The sequence below is a fragment of the Enhydra lutris genome, unplaced genomic scaffold (assembly GCF_002288905.1).
Source record: "Enhydra lutris kenyoni isolate GAN:26980312 unplaced genomic scaffold, ASM228890v2 scaffoldscaffold27, whole genome shotgun sequence".
Classification (NCBI taxonomy): Eukaryota; Metazoa; Chordata; class Mammalia; order Carnivora; family Mustelidae; genus Enhydra; species Enhydra lutris.
The window spans coordinates 3748141-3765495 of NW_019154111.1; the positions used below are offsets into that span (position 1 = coordinate 3748141).

General features: G+C 45.2%; 1 protein-coding gene across 1 annotated transcript in view; it reads left to right on the top strand.

Moving 5' to 3' along the window:
- Positions 1 to 17355, top strand: part of LOC111151895 (DENN domain containing 2A) — a 109040-nt gene that overhangs the window by 24675 nt on the left and 67010 nt on the right. Inside the window, exons 5-6 of the mRNA XM_022510112.1 lie at positions 11967 to 12068; positions 15107 to 16270. Coding sequence (XP_022365820.1) covers positions 11967 to 12068; positions 15107 to 16270 — 1266 coding nt within the window. The remainder of the gene's footprint in view (positions 1 to 11966; positions 12069 to 15106; positions 16271 to 17355) is intronic.

Genomic DNA, 17355 nt, shown 5'->3' on the forward strand with positions numbered 1-17355 from the left:
ATCATTTATTAAAAAGTCCACTTTTGCCCTAGGGATTTAAGATGCCACATTTATCATATGCAAAGTCGCCGCGCAAGAGAAGGCGTATGCGCACAAGCAGGTGGAGGGACAGAGGGAAAGGGAGAAGCAGATTCACTGCTGAGCAGGGAGCCCGATGCCGGGCTCGATCTTGGGACCCTGGGATCATGGTCTGAGCCGAAGACAGATGCTTAACTGATGGAACCACTCAGGTGCCCCTGTCACATACAATAAGTTCTGTGTGTAGTTGGGTCTAGGCCCTCTCTTTGTTCCACCAGTCTATTTATCTATTCTTGTGGCAGTACCACACTGTTTTAATTATAGAGGCTTTATAGTATATTTTAAATATATAGTGGTGGCCCTCCCACCCCCGCTCCCCCACTCTTGTATTGTATTTTTCAGTGTTTTCCTAGCTCTTCTTCCATGTCTGGTATTCTGGTTTTAAAGTTTTCATCGTCCTTCTGGGAGGTCGTGGTGGAGGGTTGGGTTGGGTTGGGGGCTGAGTTGTCTTTTGGACCTGGCTGTGCTTACTTACTTCAGTAAACTGGTTTTGTAAGATTCTGTTTTCTTAAGACTCCTAGTGCCGGCATAGAACTTACTTTCCCTAAGCCTCCAAACCAGCATTTTAAAGCAGACTTCCACTGAGAGAATGTTAAAACTTGGTAAATTTGTATAAAGGGTTTAGAAAGGTTTTCTGTAATATTCTGGCAACTGTACTGCAAACCTGCAATCATTTCCAAATAAAAAAAGCTGTAAGGTTGTTATGTTTACGGTAATATCTTGGTAAAGCTTTCAGAAAATCTACAGAGATTGTGTTCACAAAGTCGGCCGTGGCTCCCATGTTGCTTGAGCCCTGAAAGGAATCCAGCCACACAGTTCAGTGTAAGCTCCTTACAGGATTGGCGCTGCTTTTCTTTCAGTGGTTTTGTACTTCTTTGAGTGTTTAGTTGTCCTGAGATTATGCAAACATCTATGCCTTTCACCCGTATACCCCAAAGGAAATTCAGCCCATCCTTCAAGCCCAGATCCACAACAGGATCTTGCTTTCATTGTTTTCTTTATCGTATTGTGTTTTGCATTGGGGGCACTCCTGTGCACCTTCCCCTCCCAGCTTTACTGAGATATAATTGACATATAACATTGTATAAGTTTAAAGTATAGAACACGATGATATGAAATACATATACATTGTGAAGGTTAGTTAACACATCTGTCACCTCACAAGGTCGACTTGTGTGTGTATGTAGTGAGAACATTTAAGAGCTACTCCCTTAGCAACTTTCAAGTGCATAATACAGTATTGTCTTGTGCATCTTCTTTCCTGTACAAGAATGAAAAGTCTCAGAGGGCAAATCAATGTCTTTATTTTATATTTCTCCCAGGCTTCAACTCAGTTCCCTTTGCAAAGTAGACACAACTGTTAGTTGGAAGAATGAATTATATGATTATTTTCCTGTTAGCTGGAGGTTTCTGTATAGTCACTCTTTAGACCCAGTGAAACATCTGTACTGGGAAGTGGGAGGCCAGAATACAGATCCTGGTGGGCAACTAAGGGAAAGGAGATGATGAGAACAGAGTCACTTTCCTTCCCTTCAGGAGATTCCGCTGCCACACCGAAGCAGGTTGGGGACTGAGGGATTCAGGTGAGCCAACACACCGCAGGCACGGCTGTGGCTGCAAGGCAACCAAGGGCTTGCTGGGGGTGCCACGGGGCAGACCCAGACGCCCCCAGAAACAGCTCGGTTTACATTTTCCCCACTCTTTGTAATGTTGATAGTAGTGCATGCTTAATATAGAAATTTTTGAAATGTGGGGAGTTTTGTTGTTGAAATATAGTTAAGTAGAGAGAATGGAAAAAATCCTCCCAAGTTTCTTACCCACTGACAACTGCTGTTCACCGTTTGTTGTATTTACTTCCAGTCATTTTCTTACACAATTTTGAGTAGGAATAGATTCCTCCTTTTCTTTTTTTTTAACATTGTTTTATTCATATTTGATACAAATTTTTGAATCCTGATTCCAGCATTTTTTCCATTTAATAATAGTCTTTTTTTTCCAGCTTGACTTTTTCATTTCTTTTCTTTCTTTTTTTTTTTTTTTAAGATTTTATTTATTTATTTGACAGACAAAGATCACAAGTAGGCAGAGAGGCAGGCAGAGAGAGAGAGAGGGAAGCAGGCTCTCCGCCACCAAGCAGAGAGCCAGATGCAGGGCTTGATCCCAGGACCCTGAGATCATGACCCTAGCCGAAGGCGGAGGCTTTAACCCACTGAGCCACCCAAGCGCGCCTCATTTATTTTCTTAAATAAGAGTTATTGAGATTTATTTCACATACAGTACAGTTCACTCATATAAAGGGTACGATTTAATGGGTTTTAGTGTGTTTACAGACTTTTGCAATTGTCACCACGATCAATTTTAGGACTTTTTTTTTTTTTTAATTTTACTTATTTATTTGACAGAGAGACACAGCAAGAAAGGGAACACAAGCAGGGGTAGTGGGAGAGGGAGAAGCAGGCTTCCTGCTGAGCAGGGAGCCCAATGCAGGGCTTCATATGGGGCTGGTATCTTGACCCAAGCCCAAGGCAGACACTTAATGACTAGCCACCCAGGCGCCCCAATTTTAGGACATTTTCACCACCTCAGAAAGAAACCCCATACCCATTAGCAATCACTCCCATTTTTCTTGCCCTGTCCACTGTCAGCCTAGGCAACCACTGGTCTCCTTTCTGTCCTTACAGAACTGTAGTCTCTTCAAGCACCATTTTATTTTTTTTTTAAGATTTATTTTTATTTATTTGAGAGAGTGCACATGCACATGCACCAGGAGCCCCTTTTTAAACATAATTTAATGTGCTCTATAATATTCCATCAAATAACTATCATAGTTTATGTTACCAATATATTGTTTGACATTTAAGTTATTTTTAAGTTTGCAATATTGTAAGTAATACCTGTAAACATTATGCATATATTTTTTTCATATTTAGGATTCCTTTTTTTTTTTCTTAAAACTAGATTTATTTACTTATTTGAGAGAGAGAGTGATAGCAAGAGAGATCACAGAGGGAGAGGGAGAAGCAGACTCCAGACTTCCATAGAAGTTAAAAATAAGACGGGCGCCTGGGTGGCTCAGTGGGTTAAAAGTCTCTGCCTTCGGCTGGGGTCATGATCCCGGGGTCCCGCATCGGGCTCTCTACTCGGCAGGGAGCCTGCTTCCTTCTCTCTCTCTCTGCCTACTTATGCTCTCTGTCTGTCAAATAAATAAATAAAATCTTAAAAAAAAAAAAAAGAAGAAGAAGAAGTTAGAAATAAGAAATAGTTTCTGGCTAGCCCAGAACAGAGAAAAGAAGAGCAAGTTTACATATTTGGGGTTGAAAGAAGTTAGAACCTGAGTCCTCCTAGTTTGGTGATCTAAAATTAAAAAAAAAAAAAGAAAAAAAAAGTATACTTTTTTTTTTAATACTTTTTTTTTTTAAAAATGAAGATAATACCACTGTAATGCATGTTTATTTATTTATTTTTTAATTAGGCTCTACGCCCGATGTGGGGCTTGAACTCACAAACCCCAGATCAAGAGTCCATGCTCCACCAACTGAGCCAGCCGGAGCCCCTGTATTTTTTACTTAAAAGAAAATATATTTACCAGAATTCGGATTCTTAAGCCGTATTTTGGCAGTGTGAACATATTTCATAACTTTCATAACTCATACTTCGATGATTTGTGGCAAACTCATAGTAACTTTTTGCAAAGAGGTGACAGCAGTTGTTATAAGCATTCACTCGGGAGGGCTGACAGAGCTAAAACCTTATACACACTGTAGCTTCGTGCTTATAGGCAAGATGGCCACCTAATTGCACTTTTTCTCTTTTTTACCCTCTACAAAATGGACAGCCTAGAGGCAACATATGGGAGTATTTCTGCATTGCAAGTGGGTGAAGGAAAAAGCCTGGTTTGCGAATACTGTTAAGCGAAAATGTGTTTCCATTTTATTAAGGTGGCCAGATACATCCCTGTACATAAGAATATTCTGCAGGTGTGAAACCCGTGTTTAAGAAAGTGAGAAAAATAAAAATCTTCAACTGCCTCTGGCCTCAGGAGCACCACAGAGTGTGGATCCAGCCCGCAGGGTCAGGCTGCTCTCGCCAGATTCCCAGTGGCTTCATTCGTCAGACAAACTGACAGGTGTAGGTCAGGAAAATACTGACCAAGTTGTTAAAATATTATTGTCCGGTAACTGAGTTTTCATACCCAGAGAAAGTCTTAAAATTACTCAGATTATACTTCTGGTCCTAGGCCTCCTTTAGAATGAAAACAAACCTTGGTATTGAAGTCTGTGTAGGGACACAGCAGTTGAAGCATTTATCCTGGCTTGAGGGACAGGAGCAGCTCACTGTGTGCTGATAAGTCCTCGGTCAGATTTTAGAGGTTCTGGGAAATAGGAGCAGACAGACACCCTGGCCTTCCAAAGCAGAGGGCAGAGAAGAGTGTTTCTGTTCCCGACTGAGTACACAAGGGGCAGGAAAATAAATATGGTTTATGGGTTCTTAGACTGTAGCAGAAATTCCCTGGGGAGCTTAGAAATGCATATTCCTGGGCCCTCTGGCAGTCTGATTCACCAGGTCCAGGATTGGAGCCAGGACTCCTTCCATTCAGCACTCCCTCCTGCTTTTTCTTTTTCTTTTTTTTTTAAATGACAGCTTTATTGAGATACAATTCACATACCGTAAAATTCACCCTTTTTATTTATTCATTTATTTTTAAAAATATTTATTTATTTGAGAGAGAGACACACAGCGAGAGAAGGAATACAAGCAGGGGGAGTGGGAGAGGAAGAAGCAGGCTTCCTGCTGAGCAGGGAGCCCTATGCAAGGCTGAGCCCAGGACTCTGGGATCATGACCTGAGCCCAGGGCAGACGCTTAACGACTGAGCCACCCAGGCACCCCAAAATTCACCCTTTTTAAAGTGTACAGACATGTGGTCTTTAACATATTCACCAGTCCAGTTATCAGCACTACCTAATTTAGAACATTTTCATTACTACCCCCCACCAAAAACCCATACCTATTAACAGTCACTGCCCACACTACTTTCCCCAGCCCTGGCAAACCACTTATCTGCTTTTCTTTTTCTTTTTTTTTTTTTTTAAATAACATATAGTATATTATTAGTTTCAAAGGTAGAGTTCAGTGATTTCATCAGTTGCATTTAACACCCAGTGCTCATCACATCACGTGCCCTCCTTAATGCCCATCACCCAGTTACCCCATCCCTCAACCCAACTAATCTGCTTTCTGTATTGTATTGCCTGTCCTGGACATTTCTTTTTTTTTTTTTTTTCTTTTTTTCGATTTGTATTTGTTTATTTGACAGACAGAAATCACAAGTAGGCAGAGAGGCAGGCAGAGAGAGAGAGGGAGAAGCAGGCTTCCCGCTGAGCAGAGGCCCTGATGTGGGGCTTGATCCCAGGACCCTGGGATCATGACCTGAGCCAAAGGCAGAGGCTTTAATCCAGTGAGCCACCCAGGCGCCCCTGTCCTGGACATTTTGTATAAATGGCATCATATAACATGGGTGGTCTTTTGTCACTGTTCTTTTTTCACTTTGTATGGTGTTTTCAAGGTTCATCCATGCCATAGCATGTATGAGTCCTTCATTCCTTTTTATGGCCGAATAATATTCCATTATAAGGCTAAACCACGTGTTTATCCAGTCATCTGTTGATGGATATAGTAAATATAAGAAAATGATTCATGTTCATTCCTTCATTAGACCCTTCTTGAACGTTCATATTTGATGGGGGAAGCTTCCGGGCTCAGAAGTAGAACTTCTAGAAATAGGAAGAGTCTGATGATTGTTAGCAGAAAAATCATTTCCTTGGCGCTGCCATGGTCTTTGCCTGGTATGGTGCACTGGGGACCTGGTTTCTTGTCGTGCTGTGTGGTGTTTTTGTGCAGGCATGGTTTAAGCATTTGGTTCAAGAGTGCAGGCTGCGATTCTGCCAAAATGGCCTCCTCGGCGTTGTTCTGAGGCGACGCGTAGCCTTTGGCTTCTCTTGTTCCTCACCCACTTCAGTCTTCTGTCTTTTTCCAAATATGAAGAAATTGGTTTGCTTTTGGAAAATACTCCAAAATCAAAAAACTAAAGCTATTTAGTTTGTTTTTAATTTTTAATTTTTTGAAGATTTTATTTATTCATTTGACACAGAGAGAGAGACAGCACAAGCAGGGGGGGAGGCGGAGGGAGAGGGAGAAGCAGGCTCCCAGCTGAGCAGGGAGACCAACATGGGGCTCCATCCCAGGGCCCCGGCATCATGACCTGAGCCAAAGGCAGACACTTAACCATCTGAGCCACCCAGGTGCCCCTAGTGTTTTTTAAAAACTGTTTGCTTGAAGAAGATGAGAATGAAACCTCTAGAGGCTCAGAGTGAGCTTCCCTGAGCAGCTAGACACAGCCAGAGCTGCATGGCTGTGACGGTGTCGTTTTAATTCCTTCTCAACATAGTTTCTGAAAACAAACTTTCCATATATGCTTGCTGTGAAGAAGAATGCTCAGTTGAGAAAAATAACTATTTTTGTTCTACAGTAATTGTTGTGGTTCCTTCTCAATTTTGTGTTTGCTATTTATAAAATGATAAAAATAAGTTACTAGAATCATAAAAGCCAAACGACTTATAGCTTTATTTGCAACACAAGGAAAAACTATTTAAAATTGATTGTAGGGGCGCCTGGGTGGCTCAGTCAGTTAAGCATCTGCCTTTAGCTCAGGTCATGAAGGATAGAGCCCCACATCGGGCTCCTTGCTCAGCAGAGAGCCTGCTTCTCACTCTCCCTCTGCCTGCTACTCCCCTAGCTTGTGCCCTCTCTCATTCTCTCTCAGTCAAATGAGCAAATCTTTAAGAAAAATTTTTAAAAACCATTTAAAAAAATAAATAATATTGAATTAATGCGCAGTCATTTGTGATGTAAATTGTATTTTTTCATTCAGTATATCAAGTATGACCATTTTATGTACAAATCAAGTGCATATAATGTATATTTACCTATATTCCAGAATTAGCATACTAACCTTAGAACAGTAAAGGGCACTGGAAAATTATAGTTGTGTGTGTTTTATTCCTTACTCCACCCCTCCTTCCCCTGCCCAAATTTTTTATTTTTGTTTTTGTTTCTTTTTTTTTAAGATTTTATTGATTTATTCAACAGAGAGAGAGAGAGAGATCACAAGTAGGCAGAGAAGCAGGCAGAGAGAGAGGGGGAAGCAGGCTCCCTGCTGTGCAGAGAGCCTGATGTGGGGCTCGATCCCAGGACCCTGAGATCATGACCTGAGCTGAAGGTAGAGGCTTAACCCACTGAGCCACCCAGGCGCCCCTATTTTTGTTTTTACTGAAGATGTGTATAATGTATTTTTAATTGAGATATAACGCACATAAAATTTACCACTTAAAAGTGTACAATTTAGGGCACCGGGTGGCTCAGTGGGTTAACGCCTCTGCCTTCAGCTCAGGTCATGATCCCAGGGTGCCAGGATTGAGCCCCACATCGGGCTCTGTGCTCGGCGGTGAGCCTGCTTCCCCTCTCTCACTCTGCCTGCCTCTCTGCCTACTTGTGATCTCTCTGTGTCAAATAAATAAATAAAATCTTTTAAAAAAAAAAGTGTACAATTTAGTGACTTGTAGTTACTTACTATATAGTGATAGTTGTACAGCTGTCTTTACTATCGAATTCCAGAACATTTCCATCATCCCCCAAAGAAACCTTTACTTATTGGCAGTCAGTCCAGTTCCCCTTCCCTCTATGGACTTGCCCACCCTGGACATTTCCTATAAATAGATTCATGCAATATGTGGCTTTTTGTGTCCAGCTTTTTCACTTACTGTATTTTCAAGGTTCATCCATATTGTGGCATGTAACAGTCCTTCACTTCTTTTTATGGCTAAGTAACATTCCCTTGTTTGTATATATCACATTTTGTTCATTTATCAGTGGATCGGCATTTCCAGATTTCACTTTTTATTTAAATCACTGTTTTTGTTTTAAGATTTGGGGAAACCAGTCTCTCCACCCACCAACCCCCATGGCTTATGCATGTCCAAATTGTTTTTCTCGCAGTGTCTAAAACAGTAATATCTGAACTTCTTTTTATAGGTGACTTCGATAGCAACATTTCTGTAGCTCATGTATCACTTCCCTGTTGTACCATTAAAAACCCCACCAGAGGGACGCCTGGGTGGCTCAGTTGGTTAAGCCTCTACCTTCAGCTCAGGTCATGATCTCAGGGTCCTGGGATCGAGTCCCACATCGGGCTCCTTGCTCGGCAGGGAGCCTGCTTCTCCATCTGCCTCTGCCGCCACTCTGTCTGCCTGTTCTCTCTCTCTCTCTCTCCCTGGCAAATAAATAAATAAAATCTTTAAAAAAAAAAAAAACAAAAACCCACCAGAGTTAACAGGAAGAATGTTATAAATGTTGGTGAGAGCTCAGTGGCCCCCTATATAATTTATAATTTGATAAATGGATAATTCATCAATGCTCAGAATAAATAAAACATGAACAATGCTCTATTATAAGTAGCAATGCTCTGAGAGGCCCGGCCTAGGAATGCCAGTGGCTATCTCCCTGGGCTCCTGGTGGCGGACACCACACTGGCTTCCCCAGGCTGCTTCCCCAGATGGCCACGGAGGAGGCAGAGCAGGCAGGCAGGCAGGATTCTGAAGGACCTGCTCCCCGCCCTCCTTTCTCTGGGGGCTCCTCTCTCTGCACTGCGGCACTGCGGGCTGCACCCTGTCCCTCCTTCAGGTCCCTCAGGCATTCCTGTAAGAACTGTGCTCAGGAGAAGATCTGATATGTCATTTCCCCCCTTCCTACCACCAGGAAAACACTTAATATCTGTTTTAAAATCTTGACACTCTCATGGGCAAAAACAAGACACTTGTTTTTCAATTAGTGACTTCACCTTTTAGTCCCTTAAAAAAAGAAAAAACGGTGTTTTCAGAGATCAGGCTGGAACTTTAAGCCTTTGTGGGTAAACGTAAAGGAATTATAAAATAACACAGGTTTTTGATCTGGTAATGTCAGGTTGGAACAATTACATTTTCTGTGGTCCTTTGAGACAGACCGGAAGCGTCTCTCTAAAACCTGTATTCACGTACCTATCATCTAGCGTCAGAATTTTGTATGACATTTTAAATTTAATTAAAATTATTAATACTAATTAAGCCCATCTGGTGAATGAGAAGTTCTGTTTTTATGGAAAGCAGTGGAGTGGGAAAATGTGTTTTTATTAGTCATGCATTCATTATACCTCCTGGAAACCAGTCTGGATCACAAGGCCAAATTGCTCAGGAAGAAATAAAGAATGTCGGGTTGTGTAAAAATCGCCCGAGGCCTTTGATTGACTGTATTTAAATGCAGCTTCAGGCCAGTGCCCAGACAGTGGGTTTTGGTAGTTGGAGCGATGCCCTGAAGTCTACCTGCCCCCCCCCGAGACCCCCCAGCAGACTTGAACAGATTCCCGGTGGAGCACACTTGGGGAAATAGCTCCACCTTGCAATCCCAAATCTACAAAGTGATGTCAAAGTTACGGTGACATAAGTGCCAGAGTACTTCCAGTCAGCAGGTTAAGCTGGGCTTGTCACCTAATTAATGGCTTTGAAACATCACAGGTGAAAAGGGAAGGGTCGTAGTTTTGTGGGGGCAACATGTTCTGTCCGTCTGTGAGTTTAGAAATGCTGGGAGGCTGATCACCAAGTGGCGGGCCCTTCTTTACTCTCTCAGTTCCTGAAGCCTGAAGCCCACTTGAAATTGCTTCTCAGAATATGGCACCAGCTATTTCTCTAGAGACCATGGTTTTAGTCCTCGAGGTCATTAGTACCCGATGGGAATCGAGTTCACTCCAGTACCATATTATTTAAGTGCTTCTTGTGACCCTCAACCTCAGACTCCATACACGGTTCTCTGTGCATGAGACACAACGGCTTTTGTCCCTTTTGGGAAAGCTCTGGTTTTCTGGGAAGTATAGGCAAATTGTTCTCTTTGGGGGAAAGCCAGATGCCAGGACTGAGTGACCCAAGCACAGTCCTGGGTGTTCTCCCTGAGGGCAGACACCATGTCTTACTCATCCTTGAGGCCGCCCTGCATCCTGCACAGAACCTGGCACGTGCTTGTGGTGCCCAGGAGAGGGGGACGCCTGCTAGAAAGAAGGGGGGTGGCTGGAGATAGTTGCTGCTTACGTGGATTGAGACTTCATCCCTGCGGTTGTGCATGTGGGTACAGAGTGCAGGCATGAGGGGGGCGGAGAGGGAGCAGCCACTGTCCTTGATATCCAACGGGGCCGTCTGCCAGATGCACGACAAAAGGGCCGTGTCTTTCAGTCCAGCCAAATGGAGAGGCTCCAGAAGCTTTTTTTTTTTTTTAATTGAAGTATAGTTGACCAGAAGCTTTGTGGAGCATTATGAGAGAGGCAGTGAGTTCCTTCCTGTTCTGAAAGGCCCTTCAGCGCTCTCTTCCCTAACGGGAGGGGAGAGCTCTGGGCCTGACTTCTTTAAAGAGCTGGATTGCTTTCAGCACAGCCGTACCCCAAAAGGTAGGATGCCATATGACTGGGTAAGGGGCAGCTGAGCTCCGGGGGCGGGCCTAAGCGCTGCCCCTCTCCCCAAACTCACACCTGCTTGAACCAGCCTGTTCCCTTCCTGGCTTTTCAGCTCCCCAGTCTCAACCCTCTTCCTTTTAATTTGTTACCCAGAGCTCGCTACCTTTTCTTTTTCTCTTCCTGCTCCTGGCCTCCCTCTCCTTGTTCCCAGGAGTTACACGCATGTCTTGAAGTCCAGCCCTTTGATTTCTTGCAGGAAGGGGATGCCCAGGCCAGGAATTTGGGAAGCTACCCTGTCACCTGGCAGGCAAACTCTCCTGGGAGAGGGGATGGGAATCTTGGAACTTGAGAGGGACTCAGTGGGGGGATTCCCTGGAGGGTCAGTGGAAAAGAGACGTGAATCTCCAGTATCTCAGTACTCCTTGAACCTCTAACCAAACAGCCACCTTGTCCCCATCAGGAGGGACCGTCCATGCAGTGTTCATGCTCTGCAGAAGACTTGCGTTGCGCATCCTGTTGGTGTTCTCCGTTCTCGATGGGTCTCATCTTCCTAGCCACGTCCACCTGAGCAATGTCCATTCGTCCTCATGTTGAGAGACAGAGTTCTGACGGGCCTTGCTATTGAAATCCTACCTTTTAATCAGCTACTTCACTGCATTGGAATGTCAGGCACTTGCGCGTCATGAAAACCACTACACCGGGGAGGCTGCTGCTTTAGCATCCACGTGGTCCTTATTTGTAGGTGTGAGGTGCCCCGTGGGATTCCTGGGTTTGCCAGAGCCACCTGCTCTTCCTTAGACCAGACAGATGACTTAGTGGCTCTGTGTTTCCTTCCCTGGGCTTGCAGCGGCTGGGAGAGGGTCTTCGCACAGGGCTTCAAGGCCAAGGACGGAGGGTGTCCATGCATGCCCGAGGGCCAGCACAGGAGTACCTCTGTGGGGGGGGGTTTTGGTTTAGGCAGGCGGTTCATTGTTTTAAGTAGAGTAATGACTCATGTCTTCTTTGGGGACTGTTCGTGCATCACAGGTTTAAGAGAGCCTGAAAAAGTGCCGGGTTGTGCTGGTATTTTATCTTTTGCTGTCACACACCCATGAACACACATAGCCCGTGCACGCGCACACACAGGATTGGCATGCATTCTGACTGAGAAGAGGTTGGTTGGTATGGGGTCTGCATCCAGGGGGATATCAGGATGCTGTGCCCTTGCCCTCTCTCCTGGGTCAGGGATTCTGAAGGATGTGTTGCAGTCACACACACATACCCCACCCCTGGGTGGACTCTGTCAGGGATAAATAGTTTGGGGTGTGGGCCCTAGATTTGCTCTCGTGACTCATTGAGTATGCATCCCTGTTCCCCCAGGCGACTTGGAGCTCCTCTTGGTGCTGACGTGATGACAGGGTGCAGGCCGGCCAAGGGCAGCCACAGCCAGACCGAAAACCTGAGCTACAAATTGGCTGACAAGTAAGAGCTTTTCTCCCCTGAGAGTGTAGAAGTTGGCCCAGAGTCTCTACTTCCTTCCTCTCTCTACCGCCTTTCCCTCCTCTCTAACCCCACTTCGTTGGACTAAGGACAGGTCTTTTCCGAGTCATTGCCATGTGCCTCCTGGAAATGGCCCCACATGCCGGAGAACCTGTGACCACAGTGGGCAGTGGAAGGTCTGACTAGCACCCAGTTGTTGAGAGGACGGGCCCATGGCAGCTTCACGCCCTCTCCCCATTCCAGCCCAGGATTTATTTTCCTAATGACTAGGATGCATAGGCCTTTTCATTATCCTTGAACCTTAAATGTTTACAGGTGCATCTATCCGCAAAGCCGGCTTTGCCCATCCTCTTTCAGCAGTGCTGTTTTCTCTCCACATGGAGCTCTTTCCTCTGACTCTCTGTCTCACACTCTGCGGTGGCCTTGGTCATCACAGCTCTGCACCACAGTCCCCAGTCCCTTCTGGGGCCGTAGTGTCCTGGAAAAGGACCTCAGAAAATCCTTGGGTGCAACAACCACATGGAGAGGGCCCTTTGCCTCTGGCTTCACCATCCTTGCCTCTTGCTTGAGCTGAATAATTCCATGTGGTCTTCTTCAAGCCGTCCTTCTTCCCTTTCAGTTTTCACATTGGGCCTCCATGATTGTGAGGTCACCCCAGATATCTGGGATCTTAGACAATTGCAGCAACACTCCTTGCCATTTAGTACTGTCAGGAACTGGAGTGTGTGCTGTACTCCAGGGACATTAACGTATATTGACTCATCCACTCATTTGTCTTCTAAGTATTTATTGACTGTCTACTGCATACTAGATAAATTTAAAGATAAATTTGACCTCTGCACCAGTCAAGTTCCAGTGTAGAGAAGAGAGAGAAAGTTCTTATTTATTTTGGTGGGGCAGGGTGGGGGGGGAAAGAGGGAGGGAGGGAGAGAGAATCTTAAGCAGCCTCCATGCTCAGTGTGGAGCCTGGCACAGGGCTTGATCTCATGACCTTAGGTCATGACCTGAGCTGAAATCAAGAGTCAGACACTCAATCCACTGAGCCACCCAGGTGCCCCAAGAGTTTTTATTTTAAAATGAAAAAAAATAGAGCCAAGATTCAAACCAAGGTCCCCACTGACTTGAAAGCCATGTTTATCTGTCGTCAGTATTTTTTAACAGTCCATGTGGCGCCTGGGCGGCCCAGTCGGTTAAGTGCCCGACCTTTGATTTCGGCTCAGGTCATGATCTCTTGGGTCGTGGGATTGAGCCCCACGTGGAGCTCAGCACTCAGTGGGGCGTCTGCTGGAGATTCTCCCTCTTCCTTTGCCCGCCCCCCACTCATGCCACTCTCTCTCTCTCTAAAATAAATAAATCTTTTAAAAAACCAGTACATTCGATTTTTATGATTATTGTTTATATCATCCATTGTCATTAAGCATGAACTAATGTGAATTGTGTATTTATGTGTCTGCCTGTCATCTTGCTTCTAGCGCTGTGAGAGCCAGGGCTTTAACTTCTGCCTTTTGAACTTTCAGTAAAATATCAACAAACTGATTCTGTTTCTGCTTCTCACTAAAATCTGAATTCATGCTAATGTCCTCAGTGGTGACAGGACAATTGAAAAATGTGTTTCTCTTTTGTAAGCACTCTGTTGTGCATGCTAATTGTTTATTTAAATAAGGAATTCTGCTTTGATAGCCGTATTTAAAATATGAAAATGTGTTTGCATATTCACAAGTTTCTAATTTATGCTGTCAACCACAAATAGCAACACAATTTACGTGTTAATGTCTCAATGGAGGGAGAAGTCTTCATGTAAACAATTATTAGTCTTTGGAACAGAAAGCTGAATAGTAACAGGATGCATGAAATTGCTAATTATTTGTCCCTCACTGTGACCCTTAACTAGAGTTTCAGAATTCCTATGTAGTCAGATCTATATATTCCAAAAATGTGCACCGTGAAGTTGGTCTGTGCGTCCTTGTTAATCTTGGCATGTCCAAGGTCAGTCTGCTTAGTTACGACCTTTGCTGTTGGAAGATTATTTTGCATTCAAAAACACAGATACTCCCGTTCTCATTAGACTAGCTTAAAAATGTTTTTTTGGTTTCCTTTCAAAAGAGCTTTTAACATCTTCATGGTACTGACGAATCTCCCAAAATCACATTTGGAGGCTTATCTTCCGACATGTTTGTTCTAGGCCAGAACTTCCAGCGATGACGGAAATATTCTTTTGCTCTGTCCAATGTGGATGTCACACGTGGCTAATGAGTACCACGTTCTACTACTCTGCCGTTGTTCCAGGTGCTGAGAATTCAACAGTAGCCCAAACAGGCCAAAATTCAAAGTAATCCAACCAAACCAAGCAATCCCTGTTCACATGAAGAAACCAGTCTAGTAGGCTCACTGTCTAGAGAAGATCCAGTTCAGATGCAGCCAATAATTGTGGCTTTTCCTACTCAAGTCAGGACAGCTTAGGAAGCCCAGAATGAGCAAACATTTTATGACTTATGGCATTGTTCTGATTTTATATAGTCATCACAAAGGCCCATCCATTGATTCCAGAAACAGAGGAAATCTGGACTACGTAAGCTTTTACCTCAGAAGATGTTCCCTGTTTTCATCAGGAAAACAAGCTGACAATAATGATAATGTTATACACTTAGGACATGCTAAATGCTTCATGTGGCCTTCCTCTTTCAATGTTTTCAGCCACTCTGGTAGATACGTATTATCATTATTCCCATTTCACAGATGAGGACACTTAGGCTTAGAGAAGTGAAACAGCTTGTCCAAGGTCACACAGCTGGTCAGTGGTTAAATTAGGCTTTAAACTCAAGTCTACTGCATTCCAAAAATCCAGTAGATCATTTCATTTCATTCCACAGTACTGTCTTCCTAAGAAGAACAGAGTGATTTCTTAAAGTGGTGGTTTCAACGTTTACTATTTAACAGCTAGCATATAGCATTTATATCTAAGTTCTAGCTAGTCTCTATGACTAAGAATCCATTACCCAATGTTTCTGTTTCTTGTTCAGGGTCAAGGTGGAAGGTCCAAAGGCTGGGGAAGACCCTCGAAGGCTGCCATTTAGGTCCCCCATTCCTTTGCCAGAGACTGATCAGGATTCACCCCCCAGAAGAAGCTCATTGGAAAGTCTCAGTAACCTGATGCTAGAGTCAAGAGCGAACTGTCTTCAGCAGAACATGTTCAGCTCAAATATGATCATCAGCGACCCAGCTTCAGGTCTCAGTGCTAAAGAAGCCAGCAAGGCGGGCAAGAGGCAGCTCAGCGGTGTTCAGAACCCCTGCCCTCCTGCCCAGGGAGGGGCCCTGCACAAGCCCCTCAGCATAAAGGACAAGATATCCAGATGGGAAGGGAAAAAGGAGTTGCCCACCCCTGCACCCTGCAGGAGAGCAGATGGGCAAGAGGACTACCTGATGTCCTGTGTGATGGGGAGGAGGAACAGTGATGGTATGAGAGCGTGGGTCACAGAGGTGCAGGATGGAACCAGGCCTGAGACAGAGAGCAAGGAGAATGAGAGGAATAAAGGGGTCATGAAAGTTGGGGGACAAGATGCAGAGCCAAGGCAAGACCTCAGCCAGCCAGCCAGGCAGCTGGCTCCCAGCTTGGGCAGAGGCCGAGAGCCCAGGCTGGGCAAACAGCGCTTTCCAAATGACAGCCTCTCCGTGCTGAGGCAGGTCAAGAAACTGGAGCAGGCTCTGAAGGATGGGTCGGCGGGGCTGGATCCCCAGTTACCCGGGACTTGTTATTCCCCACACTGCCTGCCGGACAAGGCTGAGGAGGGGCCCACCCTCCCTGAGAACCGTGGGGCCGGGCGTAGCTTGGAATTCAGGTCCCACCACTGGGACCTGGAGGCCAGGGACCCCACCGCTGAGGCCGCAGAGGAAAGGAAAGGCTTGTGCAGGAGGCCCTGCGACCAGAGTCTGGAGGGTGTGGACAGAGGCTCAGAGGGCTCCCCTGCAAAACCCTTCATCAACCCCCTGCCCAAGCCCCGGAGAACGTTTAAACACGATGGAGAAGGGGACAAGGACGGGAACCCAGGCATCAGCTTCCGGAAGGATAAAAGGCACCTGCCTCCTCTGCCTTCTCTACCTCCCCCGCCCCTGCCCTCCTCTCCCCCACCCTCCTCTGTGAACAGAAGACTGTGGACCGGGAGGCCGAAACCCAGTGCTGACCACAGGTAGGTGGCGGCCGACTGTCCGCTCAGTGGCTTATGCTGCATCACAGCCGCTCTCAGGTGGCGGCTTACTGGTTTTATTAAATGGGTGGGTCTTGTAGTTGGTCCAGACTGGTCATAGCTTGAGACAGTGTATTGATGAAACCTGCAGATGTGATAAGTGATGCCAGTGTTTTGTGTTCTCCATCCTCAAAATGAGTGTTAGCTTGGGAAAATTACCCTTTGGATGTGACGAGTCCTTCTATTTCTGTCACTAACCAAGAGTTCAACGAAAACTCGTGGTAACTCTGGCGGTGGGCTAATTGGTGCTGACTCTCATCCGCCACTCCCATCCCCCACTCATACATGGTGTTTCCAGTCTCCGCTGGCTCCTTTCTTCATGCTTTTTCTTGGTGTGAGCTCTAGAAACACAGCCCAGGTTGGCCTCGGCCCTGTTGCCGTCTCTCTGTGTGACCTCGAACACCTTGTCTGACCTCCTGAAGCCTCCGTTTCCTCATTTATACATAAAGATGCACACCCTAAATCTTTTATAATGTCAGAATAGTACATGAAATAATAAAGTATGTGCGTGCTTGAAGATCAGATCGGCGCATTGGAAACTGTTTCTTTTCTGCTTTGAGAACTACTTTCTAGCCTATTTCTGGGATGTGCTAATTGGTTTGATACCCACTAAACTGGAAACCAGCCATAGAGGAAAACTCAGAGCCGTTGTCTCTGCTCTGGTCACCCATTCTGCACTTTCTGTTTTCCCCTTAACTCACTGCAGTTACTTCTGCCACTTACCCTGAAACTGCTCTTGACCCAAGGCCACCTGTGACCCCCATCTCACCAAATCCAGTTGCCTGTTCTCTGTTCTTTTCTTACAGGACATGTCTTGGCATTGGAGGAACAACTTCACCCCATTCACTGGGCTTCTAGATCCCCTGCTTTCCTGGGGGTCCTGCTTCACATGCTACTCCTTCTCAGTTCCATTTACCTCTCCCTGAGTGTCAGAATAAAACGCCCAACACACCATCTTGGGTGAGAGCAGGCACTTCTCTCCTCTGTCTGCCTCATTCCCTAAATGAGCTCATTCAGTCCCATGGCGT